The 16,780-nt window shown below is 43.4% G+C and overlaps 1 protein-coding gene across 1 annotated transcript in view; it reads right to left on the minus strand.

The window, feature by feature from the left end:
* LOC138481621 (diacylglycerol O-acyltransferase 2-like) overlaps nt 1-16,780 on the minus strand; it is a 262,094-nt gene that overhangs the window by 39,188 nt on the left and 206,126 nt on the right. Inside the window, exon 6 of the mRNA XM_069613810.1 lies at nt 8,916-9,090. Within this exon, the coding sequence (XP_069469911.1) occupies nt 8,916-9,090 (175 nt within the window). The remainder of the gene's footprint in view (nt 1-8,915; nt 9,091-16,780) is intronic.

The following is a 16,780-nucleotide window of genomic DNA, read 5'->3' on the forward strand; positions in this document are numbered from 1 at the left end:
TCTCAAAGGGGAGAGCACAGTCAATGAATATCACCAAGGAGATAGCACCGTCAAAGAACACTCTCAAAGGGGAGAGCACAGTCAATGAACAACCCCAAGGAGATAGCACAGTCATGGAACACTCTCAAAGGGGAGAGCACAGTCAATGAACATTCTCAAAGGGGAGAGCACAGTCAATGAACAACCCCAAGGAGATAGCACCGTCAAAGAACACTCTCAAAGGGGAGAGCACAATCAATTAACATCCTTATGGAGATAGCACAGTCAAGGAACGCCCCCAAGGAGATAGTGTAGCTAAGGACCATCCCGCAATAAGATAGCAGAGTCAGGGAACACACTCAAAAGAGGTAGCATAGTCAATGAACAACCCCTAGGAGACAGCACAATTAATGAACATCCGCAATGAGATAGCAGTTAATTAACATCCCCGAAGGGGATAGAATAGTCACTGAACATTCTCCAAGGAGGTAGCACAGTCAATGAACATCCCCAAGGAAATAGCAATATCAAGGAACAGTCTTCAAGGAGATAGCACAGCCAATAAATGCTCTCCAAGGAGATAGCACAGTCAATAAACATCCCCAAGGAGATTGCACAGTCAAGGAACACCCAACGAGATAGCACAGTTAATGAACTTCCAACAAGGAGATAGCACAGTCATGGAACATCCCCAGGGAGATAGCACAGTCAAGGAACAATCTCAAAGAAGATAGCACAGCCAATGAACACTCTCAAAGGAGATAGCACAGTCAATAAACATCCCCAAGGAAATTGCACAGTCAAGGAACACCCAATGAGATAGCACAGTTAATGATCTTCCAACAAGGAGATAGCACAGTCAGTGAACACTCACAAAGAAGAGAGCACAGTCAATGAACATCACCCAGGAGATAGCACAGTCAAGGAACACTCTCAGAGGAGATAGCACAGTCAATGAACATCACCAAGGAGATCGCACAGTCAAGGAACAATCTCAAAGAAGATAGGAAAGTCAATAAACATCCCTAGGAGCTAGAACAATCAAGGAACACTCTCAAAAAAGATATCACAGTCAATGAATACTCTCCAAGGAGATATCACAGCCAATGAACACCCCCAAGGAGATAGCACAGTGTATGAACATCTGCAAGCTGATAGCACAGTCAAGGGACACTCTCAAAGGAGATAGCACAGTCAGGGGAAACTCTCAAAGGAAATAGCACAGTCAATGAAAACTCTTCAAGGAGATAGCAGAGACAAGGGACACTTCCGAAGGACATAGCACAGTCAATGAACACTCTTCAAGGAGATAATACGTCAATGAACATTCCCAATGAGATAGCACAGTCAAGGAACACCCCAAGGAGAGAGCACTGTCAATGAACATCCCCAAGTATATAGCACTGTCCAGGAACTCTCTCAAAAGAGATAGCGCAGCCAATGAACATCCCCCAATGAGATAGTACAGTAAAGGAACACCCCCAAGGAGATAGAACAGTCAATTAACATCCCCCAAGGAGCTAGCAGAGTCAAGACACATCCCTAAGGTTGGTTTGTTTGTTTATTTTATTTGTAATGTGTGCCAGGCCCTGGGGTATCAGGTAACAGAGGATACATGAATACTTTCAGCTTAATGTTACACACAGAGGGAAAGACAGGCATAGAAGAAAGGGTAACATCAGTAGTCAGCTATTTGAGAGTTATATACATGCAGTCAGAATAATCAATTCATCGTTACATAAAGTACAATATAATATACACTTTGGATAATCACTACAACATTACACAATGTACAAAGTTGATGTTCGGCTTCAACTAGGCTTAGTAGTAGCAATTTACAGTACTGGATGAGGACATTACGATAGTGGCTAAGTGCGTTATTGATCGTTTTTCCTAAGCCAGTTAATGATGGTGTATCTAAATTCTGAATAGGTATGGTCAGCCCTCAGGCAATGGGGAGGGAGTTCCAAGTTTGAGCAGCTTTGACTGGGAAACGGCTCCTCCCAACTGTAGTTAGTTTGAACCTAGGTACTACTAGACAATTAGTGTTTGCAGTCCTACTGGGCTGACTGGAGACTTTTCTGTTGATTCTGTTCATGAGATAGTGAGGTGCAACATTGTTAAGGCACTTGTGTGTAAGTGAGGCAGTTTTGAGCAGAATTTTGTCTCTGGTAGAGATCCAGTTGTTCTGTCTTCTTGTCTCAGAAATGTGCTTTTTTTCTGGCTATGGCTAGTGCCGCTGTAAGGGCATTGTTTTGGGGAATTTGGATTTTGTCAGTAATGTACTTATTGGCTCCTAAGTATAGGGAGTTGCAATAGTCCAATTTTGACAGAACCAAGGCCCTAGCCAGGGTGGTGCAGCTCTTTTTGGATAGGAATGGTTTACCTGCTCTAATCAGCTTGCATGTATATGCACAGGCCATAGAGTTAACTTGTTTAGCAAAGGTAAGGGTGGCGTAGGTTTTAACCTCTTTTGCAACTTTGATGGTGTGGCCACCAATGTTGAAAGAAGTGTATTTGTTACCAGGTTTATTGAGATTGATAGTGGTTCCCTGAATGATGAGTTCAGTTTTGCATCATTCAGCCATAGACCATGGGTAGACATCCATGCCTGGATGATTTTATTTACCAAGGCCAAATCCTTGTCATTATCCCCAGTAAGTGGTAGGAGAATCTGGGTATCATCTGCATAGTTAGTGTAGGTGATGCCAAGACTGTCCAGATCATCGAAAAGGGGCTTAGTAAATATGTTGTAGAATGTGGGTGAGACACAGGAACCCTGTGGAACTCCACATGTAATTGGGATAGGGTCTACTGCTGCTGATAGCGAGAAGACCCTCATAGTCCTGTTTCTCAAGAAGGTTTGGATCCAGATTATGGCCACCTGAGAGAAGTTAGCTGCTGAGTCCAGGTGATTGCATAGGACCTTGTGGTCCACCAAATCAAACGCTGCCGAGAGGGCTAGAAGAGGTAGTAAGGCTGATTTCCCCATGTCTCTAAATTTGTCTATTTGGGCCTTAAGATCAATTAGCGCAGTTCGGTGCCATGTTGGGGCCTAAAAGCTGATTTCCGTGTTCCGAGGTGGTGGTTGAGCTCCAGATACACATGTATCTGGAGATAGGCCACTCTGTCTAAAATTTTAAGTAAAAAAGGTACTGTTGTGATGGGCCTGTAGCTTGTGGGAATGGTGGGATCTAGTGTCTGTTTTTTAAGGAGGGGGAGTACCCAGGACTCCTTTAAGTTGTTAGGGATGGTGCCGGTAGAGAATGAGGCATTACTTAGCTTAGTTATGAAGGGTGCTAAGTCTCTTGCAGCATCTTTGATGATTTGAGCAGGACATTTATCTCCCTAGCAGTTAAAGGGTTTGAGGGAGAGGATAATGTTTTCCACCTCCAGAATTGAGATTCTAGTGAAGTTGAAGCGTTGTGGTGGTTTATGGGATAGTCAATGAACATCCCCAAGTCGATACTGCAGCCACACCAGGATTCATAAACAACATTTCTGCGGTGCTAGGAAGAAAATGGCTAATGCACAAAGCTTTGGAAACCTATATCTGTAATGGGTGATTCTTCCCACTCAAAAAACATTGGAGGGCAGAGGTGGGATGTCATGTTTACATTAAAATGCGGGTTACCAAAACTGAATGCGAGTGGCCATTGTGTGTATGATCCCATCTAAATACCCCCTCAACCCTCCTCTTTTAGGTTTCCTGGTTTCCATCCCGGAGCCTGCTCCTGAGCTGGAAATAAAATGCACAGGCAAATAACCATAAGTCAGAATGGAAAAGGTTTGAATTTAGAGATCAACTTCCTGTTAGTTAGCATGTCGTGTGAGTTGCATGGATCGACCTTGTACTTTGGTCCTGAGCGAGTGGGCCTTCCAGTCTAATAATCAGGGTAGCAATCTGGAAGGTAATAGGATTCTGGTAAACACAAATACGCTGCTGTCAGACTGCTGGATTATGGCCAGTAAGGTTTTGAACTTGCTCAGATATCTTAATAGGTCCCCAGAACAATATCCAACTTCTCTCTAAATGATAAAAAGATGGCATTTGCCCGCGGTATGAACAGTGGCGGGAAGCATGCAGTGATGTTGGTCATTTCTCCTTTCTGGTTCTTAGGCCTTGACAAAGAGTCAAATGATGCAGGTCATGACACTGACTGATAAGATAAGACAACTCAGTTAGAACAAACAGTATCTCAGTCTTTGTTCAATTTAGGGATCAGCACTTTGAATTCATTCAAACCAGTACCTTACCCTTAAGGTGTCGTTGATGCGATAGTCAGGCATCAATATCTTGATCAGGTCTTGTAAGATCTACTTAACAGATGATGTCATGTCCCAGAATATGTCCAAGGACATAACACAATGTACCCCAGGAAATGTCATCACATACCCCATGATATACTCCAGTACCACATCCAAGGATATACCGCACAACATACCATGACATAACCATGACATACTATGAAAAACCGCAGGACATATCATCACATACCACAGGCCAACCCATGACATACCCCATGACATAATCCCTGACCTAGCTCCTTAAATACCCCAGGGAATGCTCTATGAAATACTCTAACACCATACCTGAGGACATAACACACAACACAGCATGGCACAACCAAGGTATACCCCAGGACATCTCATGACATACAGCAGGACATGCCAGCAAATACCCTATGGCTTTCTTCAGGACATACCCCAAGCCATAAACCAAAACATCCCATGACATATCCCAAGATGCACCATGATATACCGTAGGACATGCCATGACATACTTCATGACAATATACCCCGGGACATGTCATAACATAAAACAGGACACACACCAATGCATGCCATCACAAACTCCATGACATGCCATGACATAGTCCAGGACACACCATGGCATATCTGAGGAGCAAGCCAGTTAGGATGACAACCAGATGTGATCTCCTTGGCGATATTCATTGACTGTGCTCTCCCCTTTGAGAATGTTCATTGACTGTGCTCTCCCCTTTGAGAGTGTTCTTTGGCTGTGCTATCTCCTTGGTGATGTTTATTGATTGTGCTCTCTCCTTTAAGAGTGTTCCTTGACTGTGCTAACTCCTTTGAGAGTGTCCCTTGACAGTGCTGCCTAGGGATGTTCATTTACTGTGCTATCTCCTTGGAGAATGTTCATTGACTGTGAACTAAGGGCCCTAATGAATAGCACATCATGCAGTAGATGGGATGCAGAGTAACTCTTTACACCAAATAATCAAACTAACTACGGAAGATGGCAAAGTTTATGTACTGTTTTATTATCAATTGTCTAAAACAGGGAGTTACAACGGACATCAACGAACATCGAACAGTGTTCTCTCAAAGCATTTCATAAAAAACAACACTTTTATAGTAAAAACTCATCATACGTGACATCATACTACGTTGCAAATAAGAGAAACCAACAGGGGTTGTGGTTGGCTCAAGGGGAACATCTAAGCATACTTTCTATAAGGGGTTGGGTTGTGATTGGGTCTCTACAGTCAGGTAGACAACTCCTGCCCACCCCTAGTGCAGGTAATCTTCAAAAGTTATTAGAAACACAGCACATCACTGGCTCTCAAACTGTAAGGCCCTTTATTATATGCCCCTCTACAATTGGTTAGCACGCTTGTGCCCTTCTGGAACATTCAGGTCACTTAGCAGCATGTGAGCTCAGACCCCGGTGCCAGGAGGTGGACTTGACTTTACCTCCCCACCCAATTAGCCCATCATCTCTCATCACCCATGCCTTCTGCCATGAAGATTGTCTTTGAACTTGGCCTTGAAATCTATTCTCTCCTCTGGGAATATAAAGGAGTGTGAGCACACGCTTATGATAGTTCTGGAACTGCGTGCCAAACTCCATTTCCCTCCTTGGCTCACATGACATGAGACCACAATTCAGCCCATTTTGCAGCATTTAACTGTCTTAAATTAATAAAACTTGGCACTCATGATGTTCTTTCTTTGCACCTTAAGAAGAAATGATTCAGCTTCTCGGGTTCTCTGCCCTCATGAATAGATAACCAGTCTTGGCTGCCTTCTGTCTTGACAACAGGTCAGACAGCCCTTCTCAATCCTTCCATGTTCCCGGCTAATTCTTTGCTGTGACACAGCCTTCAGCCCTTCTCTTCATGCATTGAACTTACTAAAGTTGTGACACTGATGTCCAGCTTGGTTTATAGTGATAGCATTGAATGCAAAAGCATTGAAAAAAATATATTTAAAAAAAAATAAAATGTTAACGGGGGTCCGCCCACCCCTGTATTTTTTTTACCCCTTAAGATCCATTAAAATAAAACCTTTACCTTTAAAAAAATTCTTTTTTTCGATGCTTTTGCATTCAAGGCTCTGTATTCGACAGAAACACTGGATACTGTCCAGCTTCTATATAATGGCGGCTCCACCTGCAGTCTATTCACTACGTATAGCCAGTTTCTAAGATTACTTGATCTACTTGCGTTGCTGCATCTGTACAGTTATCGAACGGCTTGCATTTTCTGCAGTGCTCTTCGCACATCAAAGTTTACTCCATTCTTTATTTCGTCATCCATTTCTATAAGATCCATACATTCTCTTCTTCAGTCTATCTTCTATGTGCGTCATGCTCATTTATTGTGACGTCACCAACTTCTCTTTCTCGCATTTTCATATTCCTTCGGGGATCTCCTCCAAGAGATTGTCATCTCTTCGGTATACATCTGATAGGGTTTTCTTATTGGATAGCTTTTCTCGAAGACTCGACGTGGAATAGTCACAACTGCTGGTGTCAAACATTGCACTATTTCAGGGTTCCTGCATGCAGGTAGTAGGGGGGGGCGGAACTTCCTGAAGAGCCAGTTGGCTGCTCCTCTACATCTGCACTATCTCCTTGGGGAAGTTCATTAACTATGTTGTCCAATCCTTCATGGATTTAGGAAAAAGAGGAGGGCAATGCAGTCAACCCTAATACATGAATCAAGTGATCAAGGATATAGAGCAAAAAGAAAAGGATGCAGAAGTGAGCAATATGGGTCGCTGAAAAAATAACAACCTGTTGTGCATTCGTGAGACACAATTATAACCAGGGCATGTAGAGCTGCAAACTAACCTCATAGGCTTATAGGGTTAATCACTGCAATAATTCCAGTTACACACACTCACATCAATCGCATGCCCGAAGAGAGCTCTTGCAGTGGAGGTGCCGCTGCCTTGACTTGCCCATATGCCATTGTGTGGTCAAAGGATTGATGAAACATCGTATTTGTGAGTTGAGGGGTTTACCAGCAACCTCCCACAGCACCACAACTCTGACTTAGCAATATTAGAAGAGTTAATGCTGAATTAAGAGGAAAGAACCTTCCCAATTTGTTTTCATGTTACTGAGATTCCGCAATGCACCAGTTGTTGAAATAGCCCCAGTGAGTATGTGGCTCAAAAGACAAGACCTTTCTAAATACATAGGGCAGTAGGTTGCCAAGGAAATGGATCATGTGGAATGTCAGTTCTCTATGACTTAGTCTGTGCGAAGGTCAAGGGGCATTTTGGTATCTAGGGTGTAGAGAGACTCAGACCTTAGATTCTAGACATTTCAGCGGCACCAGTCTACATGTCAAACCTCACAACTTCCCAAAATGCCAGTCCTCCAGTATATTGTTCTTCCACTTAAGTGCTCTGGGGCAACTACTCAACATCATGGTAGCAGCAAGGAAGAAGAGGCTGGAAGCAGGGCAAGTGTTGACATCTACATCAAGGAAATGGTTACAAAACTAATAAATCATGCACGGTTAGAGCAGGTCCTCCAACGACTGCACAGGAGGTAGGATATCGGGCACGCAAGAAGAGCCCCTCAATCTCCCAATCGTAACAATCGTTGACTGCACCTTCCCGGGACAAGTAGGGTTAGAAGGACCAATTCTCAGCCTTTTAAAAAAGGGTCAGGCAGCAGCTTTGGGGAAGCTTGGGAATTATTCATGTCTGAGGAAGGTTAGAGGATAATGAATCCAGAGAGTCGGCTAAGCTTTTCTTCTACAATCAGGGTTGTCTAACTCCAAGTCTTGAGGGCCAATCCATGCCGGGTTTTCAGGATATCCTTCATTAATATTTATGAGATACATTTGCATACAATGATTCTAAATGTATGCACATTTTTGCTCATGAATATTAATGAGGGATATCCTGAAAACCCATCGGGATTTCAGCCCCTGAGACCCGGAGTTGGACAACCTATATGGAAGATACAGCGTTCCTTGGCAGCTGGAGAGGGTGGCAGCTAGAGTTCAAGGGCATAGAGACGAATAGAACCAGCTGCTGTTTAGGCAGAGAGGCAGCTAAGGTAAGGAAGAGAAGTTGATGGTTGGTTAGCTGAAGCAGATAGATAGCAAGACAGACAAGGTGGGCAGCTTGAACAGACAGTCGGCAAAGAATCATAGCTAGGGCACACAGGCAGTCAAAGCTATCAGTTTGGGCAAAGAGAGACAGTTAGGACCAGCAGCTTTGATGGGAGACAGCCCACGTTAGCTTGTCTAGACAGAATGTTTGGTAGTATTGTAAGCTTAAACCAAGGGTGAGCTCAACTTGTTGGACGGGCAAGGAGTGAGATAAGGTGTAAGCGAAGGCAAATGAGCAACGAATGTTGGAACTCCGGAAGAGGTGAGTTTTGATCGACAGATGAAGCAGAAGGACTCGGCAACTGAGACAAAGAGTGAAGGCTTCAGCTGTTATTGCAACCTATGCAATTATGGAAAAAGAGGTACAGAAGGATGGCCGCTAAGGAGAGTCCTACGGTCAATAACGAAAGGGCCTACTGGAGATGGAACTCAAGGCAGAGGTCCAGCTACCATTGATGGCAAAAGAAGAGAACCAGCAGCTATGGCACAGGGCACAGATAAGACCAGGAGGAGTGGAGGGGAAACTTGGGGCACAGTAGCTGACATATCACCAACCCGTGCTTCAGCGCCATCTTCACGAAGCCCTTGCGTTCCTTGAGTATCAGGGTAGTCATGCCTGGGCGGCAGGACAGGGACTCAGCAGCCCCCCCGACGACGATTGCTACAGCATTCCCAGTGCCATTCTGGGACAACAGGAACTCAATGGAGCTTCGGTTCACAGGACACAGACCTGAAGGCACAGAGAAGGAAAAAGACAAATAGACTATGAGAAGATGATATTAGCGGAATACCACCCCAGTCCTGAGAATTCCTCCCCCTCGCCCCCCCCTTGAACGCACAGAACACTGACCTATAAGGCATCAGCAGGCAAAAATAACTCTGCATAAGCAGACCAGAGGTAGCAGCACTTACAGAGCCTGTAGTAAAGCGCTCACACGCTTGGCTTCCATTGCTTAGTCAGCCTTGCTAGTCTGACTTGCATTCCTGAAAGGCTGATGTCTGGCTCACGTGTGTATGGTGTAATTGTTAAATGGTGCCCCTATTCACACTCATTTTATTGGACACTGAGGCCTGCAGTACTCCCCTATTGATCAATCCCACCTTTGATCACACACCTTTAAATGAAAGGATTTAGGGTGTTATGGCATATGTTGGAGTGAAGATAGTATGAACATCAAATATGTAGATAGCCCATCAAAGATCTCGCTGCTATCAGCACCCCTAGCAGGTCAGTTATGGAGCTGCCTTCATAGACACCAAGGCTGTCCAGAGAGACTTACACTGGGCGATGCCTCGTGGCCTATGTTGGAAGCTTCCTTGCTGAGTTCTGTGAAGAGCCTTTTGTAAATGCTCAACCTTCAGAACCTTCGAAGTCCAAGACCCATTATCATCTCTTCCAGGCCGCTTTCCCTACCCGCTCCACCCCTGGCCATGTACCAAGACTCTTTATGTGAGACACTTATACGTTTGAAGGGATACTCGTTGCAATTGGATGCCTTGCTTCCTCTGTGGATGACGTTGGATACTGGCATAAATCACTTGGAGATTTCAATCCACTTATTGAATTTGTGTATGACAAAGGAGATCATGAGTCCTCATAGACAGTGCATGGTCTTCTGCCATGTTTTCATCCTTTACAGTCATTCCGTAGGTATTGTTGAGGTTCTTAACCTCAGGCATAGGCCGCAACCATTAGTAAGGCAGCTTGCTTCTCAGTTAGGTTTTGCCATTGAGCATATCGCCCTTTCGGTATCGTGCATGCAATGGATGGGGATGCAGAATAACTCAAATAATCGAACCAACTCAGGAAGATGGCAAAGGTGCTGTTTTATTAACAATTATCTAAAACAGAGTTACAACGGACATCAACGAAAGTTAATTCGAGCGCTCAGTGCATTTCTCATAAAAGCATCCTTATATGCAAAAAAATATGTCAGAGGTGATGTCATATTACATGGCAAATAAGAAATACGTATGAGGGATTGTGACACGCTTAAGGGGAACATCTAAGTATACTTTCTATAAGGGCTGGGATTGTGATTGGCAATCTACTGTCAGGTGGACACCTTATGCCTACCTATAAAACATGTCATCTTCAACACTATTAAGTACACGGCATATCATTGGCTCTCAAACTATAAGGCCCTTCGTTATATTGCCCTCTATCATTGGTTGGCACACTTGTGCCGTGTCTGGAACATTCGATTCACTTAGCAGCATGTAAGCTCCTACCCAGGTGCCATGAGGTGGACTTGATTTTACATCCCCACCCAATTAGCTCAACATCTCTCATCACCCATTCCTTCCGTCATGCAGATTGTCTTTGAACTTGGCCTGGCAAAATATTCTTGTCTCCGACAATATATGGAAGTGTGAGCCCTCACTATCGCTGTTGTAGGACTCCACGCTCAACTCTATTTCCATACTTGGTTCGCATGACAAGAGACCACGATTTGGACCATTTTGCAGCATTTAAATGTCTTAAATGAATAAAACTTGGCTTGCTTGGTGTTCTTTCTTTGCACCTTAACAAAGGATGATTCCGCTTCACACGTTCAGCCTCGCCATTCGTTGCCACGATCTCAGCTTCTTCTTGCTGAAACACTGTTCTCACCTTTTCTATCCATGGGTCCTGGCTTACTAAATTCATGACACCGATGTCCAGGTTCTTACAATGGTGGCTTCGCCTGTAGTCTATTCACTGCATATAGCGAGCTTCTAAGATTACTTAATCTACATGCGTTACAGCATCTGTACAGTTATTGAACGGCTTGCATTTTCTGCAGTGGCTTTGCACATGTGCAATCTTCTTTTTGCATATGAAAGTTTACTTGATTCTCAACTTCGTCATCGGTTTCTGTAAGATCCATGCATTCTCTTCAGCCAGTATTCTCAGGGCGTCACGCTCGTCTTTTGTGACATCACTGGCTTCTCTTTCACTCTTTTTCATATTCCTTCAGCAAGTTGTGCCCTCAGATTGTCATCTCTTCGGGGATACATTTGATAGGGTTTTCTCAGAGGATACCTTTCTCAAACACTCGCCGTGGTATGGTCACAAATGCTGGTGTCAAGCATGTCACAATCTCAGGCTTCCAACATATAGGAGGTATGGGGTCGGGATTTCCTGCAGAGACATGTACCTGCTCCTCTACATTCCCCCCCTCTGGTCGAGTCATCGACCACCTCTTCAATTGTTTCTACATCTTGGTATTTTCGCTTGAAAAAATGCTTCTTTGGAGTCCAGATCTTCATCACCCCCCTCAGGGTGCCGGCTGATTTGACATGCTCATCTACACTCCAGGTCATGTAGTTGCACTGTCCATTCGGATTACAATGGACCCATCGTCCCACATAATTCTTATGATTCTTTCGACACAGGAACTTTGTTCTTTCAGGTGCTACAATGCTGGCCTCTATGTATTTTCTGACACCTTCATCTGTCAATTCCTGTGGTCCAAAGCCAGATTCGACATCGATCATGATCTTTATTCCTACTGCTTTCTTTGCCATCTTCTTGCATTGGGCGATCACTATCCTGATTACACAGAATCCACACATCACCATCACCAATATTGCTCCAATAAAGTTGGAGATGTTTGCCATCCACTGCGGAATCCATGAGAATATGGAAGCAAACCAACTGTCATCCATAATGTCCTCTGTCTCGTCTTCCATCTTATTATGCAGGTACGTTAACAATGTTATGGCCTCTGTTAAGGTCCCATTGTCATCATCGTGAGAAGGTATGAATGTGCAACATGATGGTCCCATTCTGGCGCAAACTCCTCCTTCCATCGCTGTTATCATGTCAAGGACATATCTGTTCTGCATGGTCATTAGTCGGATGGCCCTCAACTCTTCTTCGATAGCATTTAATCCCTTTATAGTGGTGTTGATCGTCTGCAGGAGCTCCCATCTCGTAATCTGCAACCATTTGGCATTGGCCATCGTCTGGATCCCAGGCATGAATATAGTCGTAAGTATTGAAGCAGTCTTTGCTGAACAACCTGTGTTCATAAAGAATGGAGTCATATGCTTCTATTGAATTGGCTGAGAAGTAATTCTCTCTTCTGGTTCGATTGAGAAATTCAAGTGATCTTCTTTTTCTCCAATGGGCATCTGGTTTTGGAAATTCTCCAATGTTCAGGACACTCTGAGGAATCACTAATGCTGGAACATGGATGAGCACCAAGGAGCACGTTCCTCCCCAATCCTTGGGCAACTTCATGTAGGCCCTAGGCCAACAAGCCCAATATCAATCCATCACGATGGCTGTCCCTGCTCCCATCCTGGAAACATCAACTGTAATTTTGCAGCCTTTGTTGTCTCCCACATGCTTTTTTTCATGTCTTCAGAAACACAATGTTGCATTCGCCAATGGGATCACAACTGCCCTGATTCATCTTCTACCCATGGTTAGCAGTTTGGCATGCTTAGACCATGACTTCAAACATCAATAGTTCACTCTCTGCACCTCTTGTACATATTCTGTCTTCAGTAGTTAAGCTGCACAGGACATCAGTCCTCCTTCCCATCCCTTCCTGGACTTCACTCATCCATAGACTAAGACTTGAGTTTGTTCCCAACATCCAGGAAATCCAGCTGTTTCTGTCACATCAGGGAAATCCATTCTCTTTATGTCTTCAATTACTACATCTTCCTGTCCTGCTGCAGGATACACAAGAATCTTTCTCTCCCATCCAGGTTCCCTTTCCATCTCTGTAGTCTTTATATAATCATCCTGGAATGGAAACAACCAATTCCATCTCCATCGTAGAGTGGCCCAATTTCCCTGAAATTCTTCCCTGAAAATGCTGCAAGATGATTGAGGCACCTGGCATCATCTTCTGGGACTTCTCTGGAGATTAAAGTTTGCACTGTATTCATGGCATAGGGGATGGGAGCGCAGACATAGCAGCTCTCATTAGATGTTTTTTTCCCCTTCTTCCCTTATGTGCTGGTACCACATGGTATTACCCAAGCGTGCTGCATTATCTAGATAGGTATTTCTCTCCTCATTATCTTCCTCTGCATCACTCCTGTGTCTTTTAGAATCCTTGTATCATTCATGAAGTATATCAAAAGACGTTCCCATAGTAGGAAGAACCATAGGGACCTCCTCCTCAGTGTAAGTACTAACATGATAGAGGCTGTGAAAAATGAGGAACACAAAGAAAAAGAGTAATCGTACAGGCATATATTATGCACAAAAACATAGGCATCCATTTTCTGCACCATCCTGTTCATTCTCTAGAACTTTAACAGAGTCTACGTTTCCCATCTTTAATACAATCATCACATATCTATTTTTAGCATCCTGTAAAACGTGTGAATATCAACATCTCTTCTGACAAGAGAAGGATAATCTTGAGGTATAAACACAAACACAGCAAGCACAAGTCGATGAACATCACTGTCGGTAAGAACCATATGGTTAGCTGCTTAGAACAGGTATTCACCACAAAATGAATCTGGATACTGATCTTGTTTCCAATTTCTGATTAAGAACTGACGTTTAGGCATGACACTCACACTTCAGTGTGTATTTCTAAAGTTCATTTTCAAAATTCCTGAAATTCTCTGCAAGTCTTTGCACTCCTGCTAAAATATCTACAAGGTGTCTCCACTGAATCTCAGTTCAATACAAAATCTGTACTATCTGCTGGTTGCTTTATCGTCCTTCATCATCCATTGAGTCTGCACACGCTGAAATTCTTCTTGCCTTGCTTCTGACTCAGCAACGGTGAGAGGGTGGCTCTCACCTTTATAGGCTTTTACATCCCCTAAGTGAAGCCAAGCTCGTCTTCCTTGGACCTTTACAGCTGAAGAGGTTATATTCTCAACGCAAAAGGGACCATTGAAACGTGGCTCATGCCACTTTCTAGTAAAGTTTTTTATGAGATCTAGGTCTTCAACATATAACTTAGGTGCCGATAATAATTGACTTGGGTGGGTTGTTGAATTTTCTTCTGTGTTCTGAGACCAACCCCCCCTTACGCTTGACTTGATATGAAATGAGAGAGATGCTAGAGGTTATACATGTCAAATAGTCATGCAATCCATCACCTAAAGTTTTAGCTACACTCTGGGCATCACTTCTACTCCTAGATGGAGGTGTAAGGGGTGTTCTCAGATGCCGCCCTGTCACTAGTTCATGAGGGGTGAGGTGATGGTATGATCCTGGCCTATTCCGAAGGGCATATAAAGCAAGGGGTAGGCAATATAGCCATTCCTTCTTCAAAGTCAATTTAATATTAGCAATCCTTTCTTTAAGGAGGCAGTTCAGTCTCTCACATATTCCATTCACTTGCGGGTGATAAGCACAAAAAAATATGTTTAATATTCAATAGAAGCCCTATTTGTTCAAATAGCTCATTAACAAAATGTGGCTCATTGTCAGATCTCAGCACTTCACATGCACCCCATCTCAGGAAGATTTTGTGCATCAGGGTGTGTACATGGACCTGCCTCGATCCACCTGGAAAAGGGACACACCACCACAAATAGATACTTATATCCATTACACACCTGCAGCATATCAACATAGTCGATATGTAAATTTTGAAACCGACCATTCGGTCAAGGTATTACCCCTTTAATTGTTATCAGTGTGTGCCCAGCAGTAAAATGTTGACACATGATGCAGTTTATCATAAATAATGCAACGTGCTCCAACAAATTCAGAATGAATCAGTCTTCCACAATTGTAGCAGCAAGACCCTAGTTACATGCGCAGGGTAATGCAGCTGTTCAAGAATGACCTTTCATAATGCTACTGGCATCTTCGGCTTTCCAGTGCTGTCTTGTCCCCACAATGCTTCTGTGGGGGATAAAGAACACCCCCTTTGTTTCCACAATCCCTGCTCTTCCTGTGGTGCACTCCCTTGAATCTCCATTAGTTGGGTTATTGACAATTTGTTAAACCCTTCTTGAACATGGTTGTAACTACTTTTTCTTTAATACTCCCAGTATCAAAACTCAAAATATCTGGGGAATATGCAACCCTTTTGGCTTCTTCATCTGTGGCTTCATTCCCGCAAGAGATAAAAATCTGTTTGCTTAGTATGCGCTACGCATTTAACGACCGCTATGGCCACTGGGAGTTGTAGTGCCTTAGTAAGCCTGCCCAATAAGGATGTGTGATGCGCTGGAGTGCCGTCCGCACAGATGTAGCCTCTGCTTTTCCAATGTGCTAATCCTGCATGTATGGTTGTCGTCACGTAGGTGGACTCACTGTACACTGACACTTCCTGCCCTTTGTGTTTTTCAAGCGCGTCAATAAGTTACTCTAATTCTGTTGCTTGCGCTGAAAAGTGAGACGGTAGCCTTGCACTTGCTACAACTTCAAATTCTCTATTTAATCAGTGTCTTACTATTGCAGCGCCTGAATGCTTTTCCTGACTAGAGTGATAATTTTTGAAGAATCATCAATAAAGAGAATTTACCCTCCCGCCAAAGCATTTTCCTTCACACGGGGTATATCATAATAAAATTCAATATAATTAGCACAGTCATGCACATGATCGCCTTTTTCTATTGGCTCCGCTATAAACATGGCAGGATTCACTATTTTACATCTTACAATCTGAATCATTGAATTAGAAATCATTACCTCACAAGCTGAAGGGATGTCAATGTGCCTTTGGGTTTCTCTAAAATGGCAAATAGAGCATGCTCCACAAAGAGAGTCATGGAGCAGCCCATAACAATACATGTAGACTTCTCAATTGCGAATGCAGCAGCAGCCAAAGATTGTTCGCAAGGAACTTGTTCTCTAATAACTGGATCTAAAATCCCAATGTAATACGCTAAAGGCTTGTACCCCAATGCCAATGTAGTTCTCTTCGTGAGCACTGCTGTCATGACTGTCCCATTTGGGAGCAAAAACAAATAAAATTCCTCAGCATAATTTGGAATTCCTAAAACTGGAGGTGTATGAATTGCTTGTTTTAGCTCCTGAAACCCTTCCTCCATTTCTTCAGTCCATTCTATTTTTACTTTATCCACTTGTGCTTTCTTTAAAGCTTGCAAAAGGGGTCATGTGTATGTACTGTAAACAAACACCCAGGCTCTAACATAGTTGCATAACCCCAAAACAGTTGCATCTGTTTCACTGTATTTGGCTTTGAGGTTTTCATAATTGCCTCAGCTCTTTCAGGTGTCACCTTCTTTCTTTAATGTGAAATAAATCAGCTGCCCTATGTATAACACCTCTTCTTGGCAGTATTGTAACTTCTCCTTGTCTATCTTATATACCATGTCTTATAGAATAATCATCAACTGAATAGAATCTTGGCTGCACTCATCTTCCGTGGTGCTACAAATTAAAATGTCATTGACATATTGTATCACTGCACTCTTAAGATCAATATTGCTTAAATCCATCTGTAGGACTCTGTTAAAGATCGATGGGGACTCAC

Source organism: Ambystoma mexicanum, chromosome 5p, assembly GCF_040938575.1.
Source record: "Ambystoma mexicanum isolate Mex_15411 chromosome 5p, UKY_AmexF1_1, whole genome shotgun sequence".
NCBI lineage: Eukaryota > Metazoa > Chordata > Amphibia > Caudata > Ambystomatidae > Ambystoma > Ambystoma mexicanum.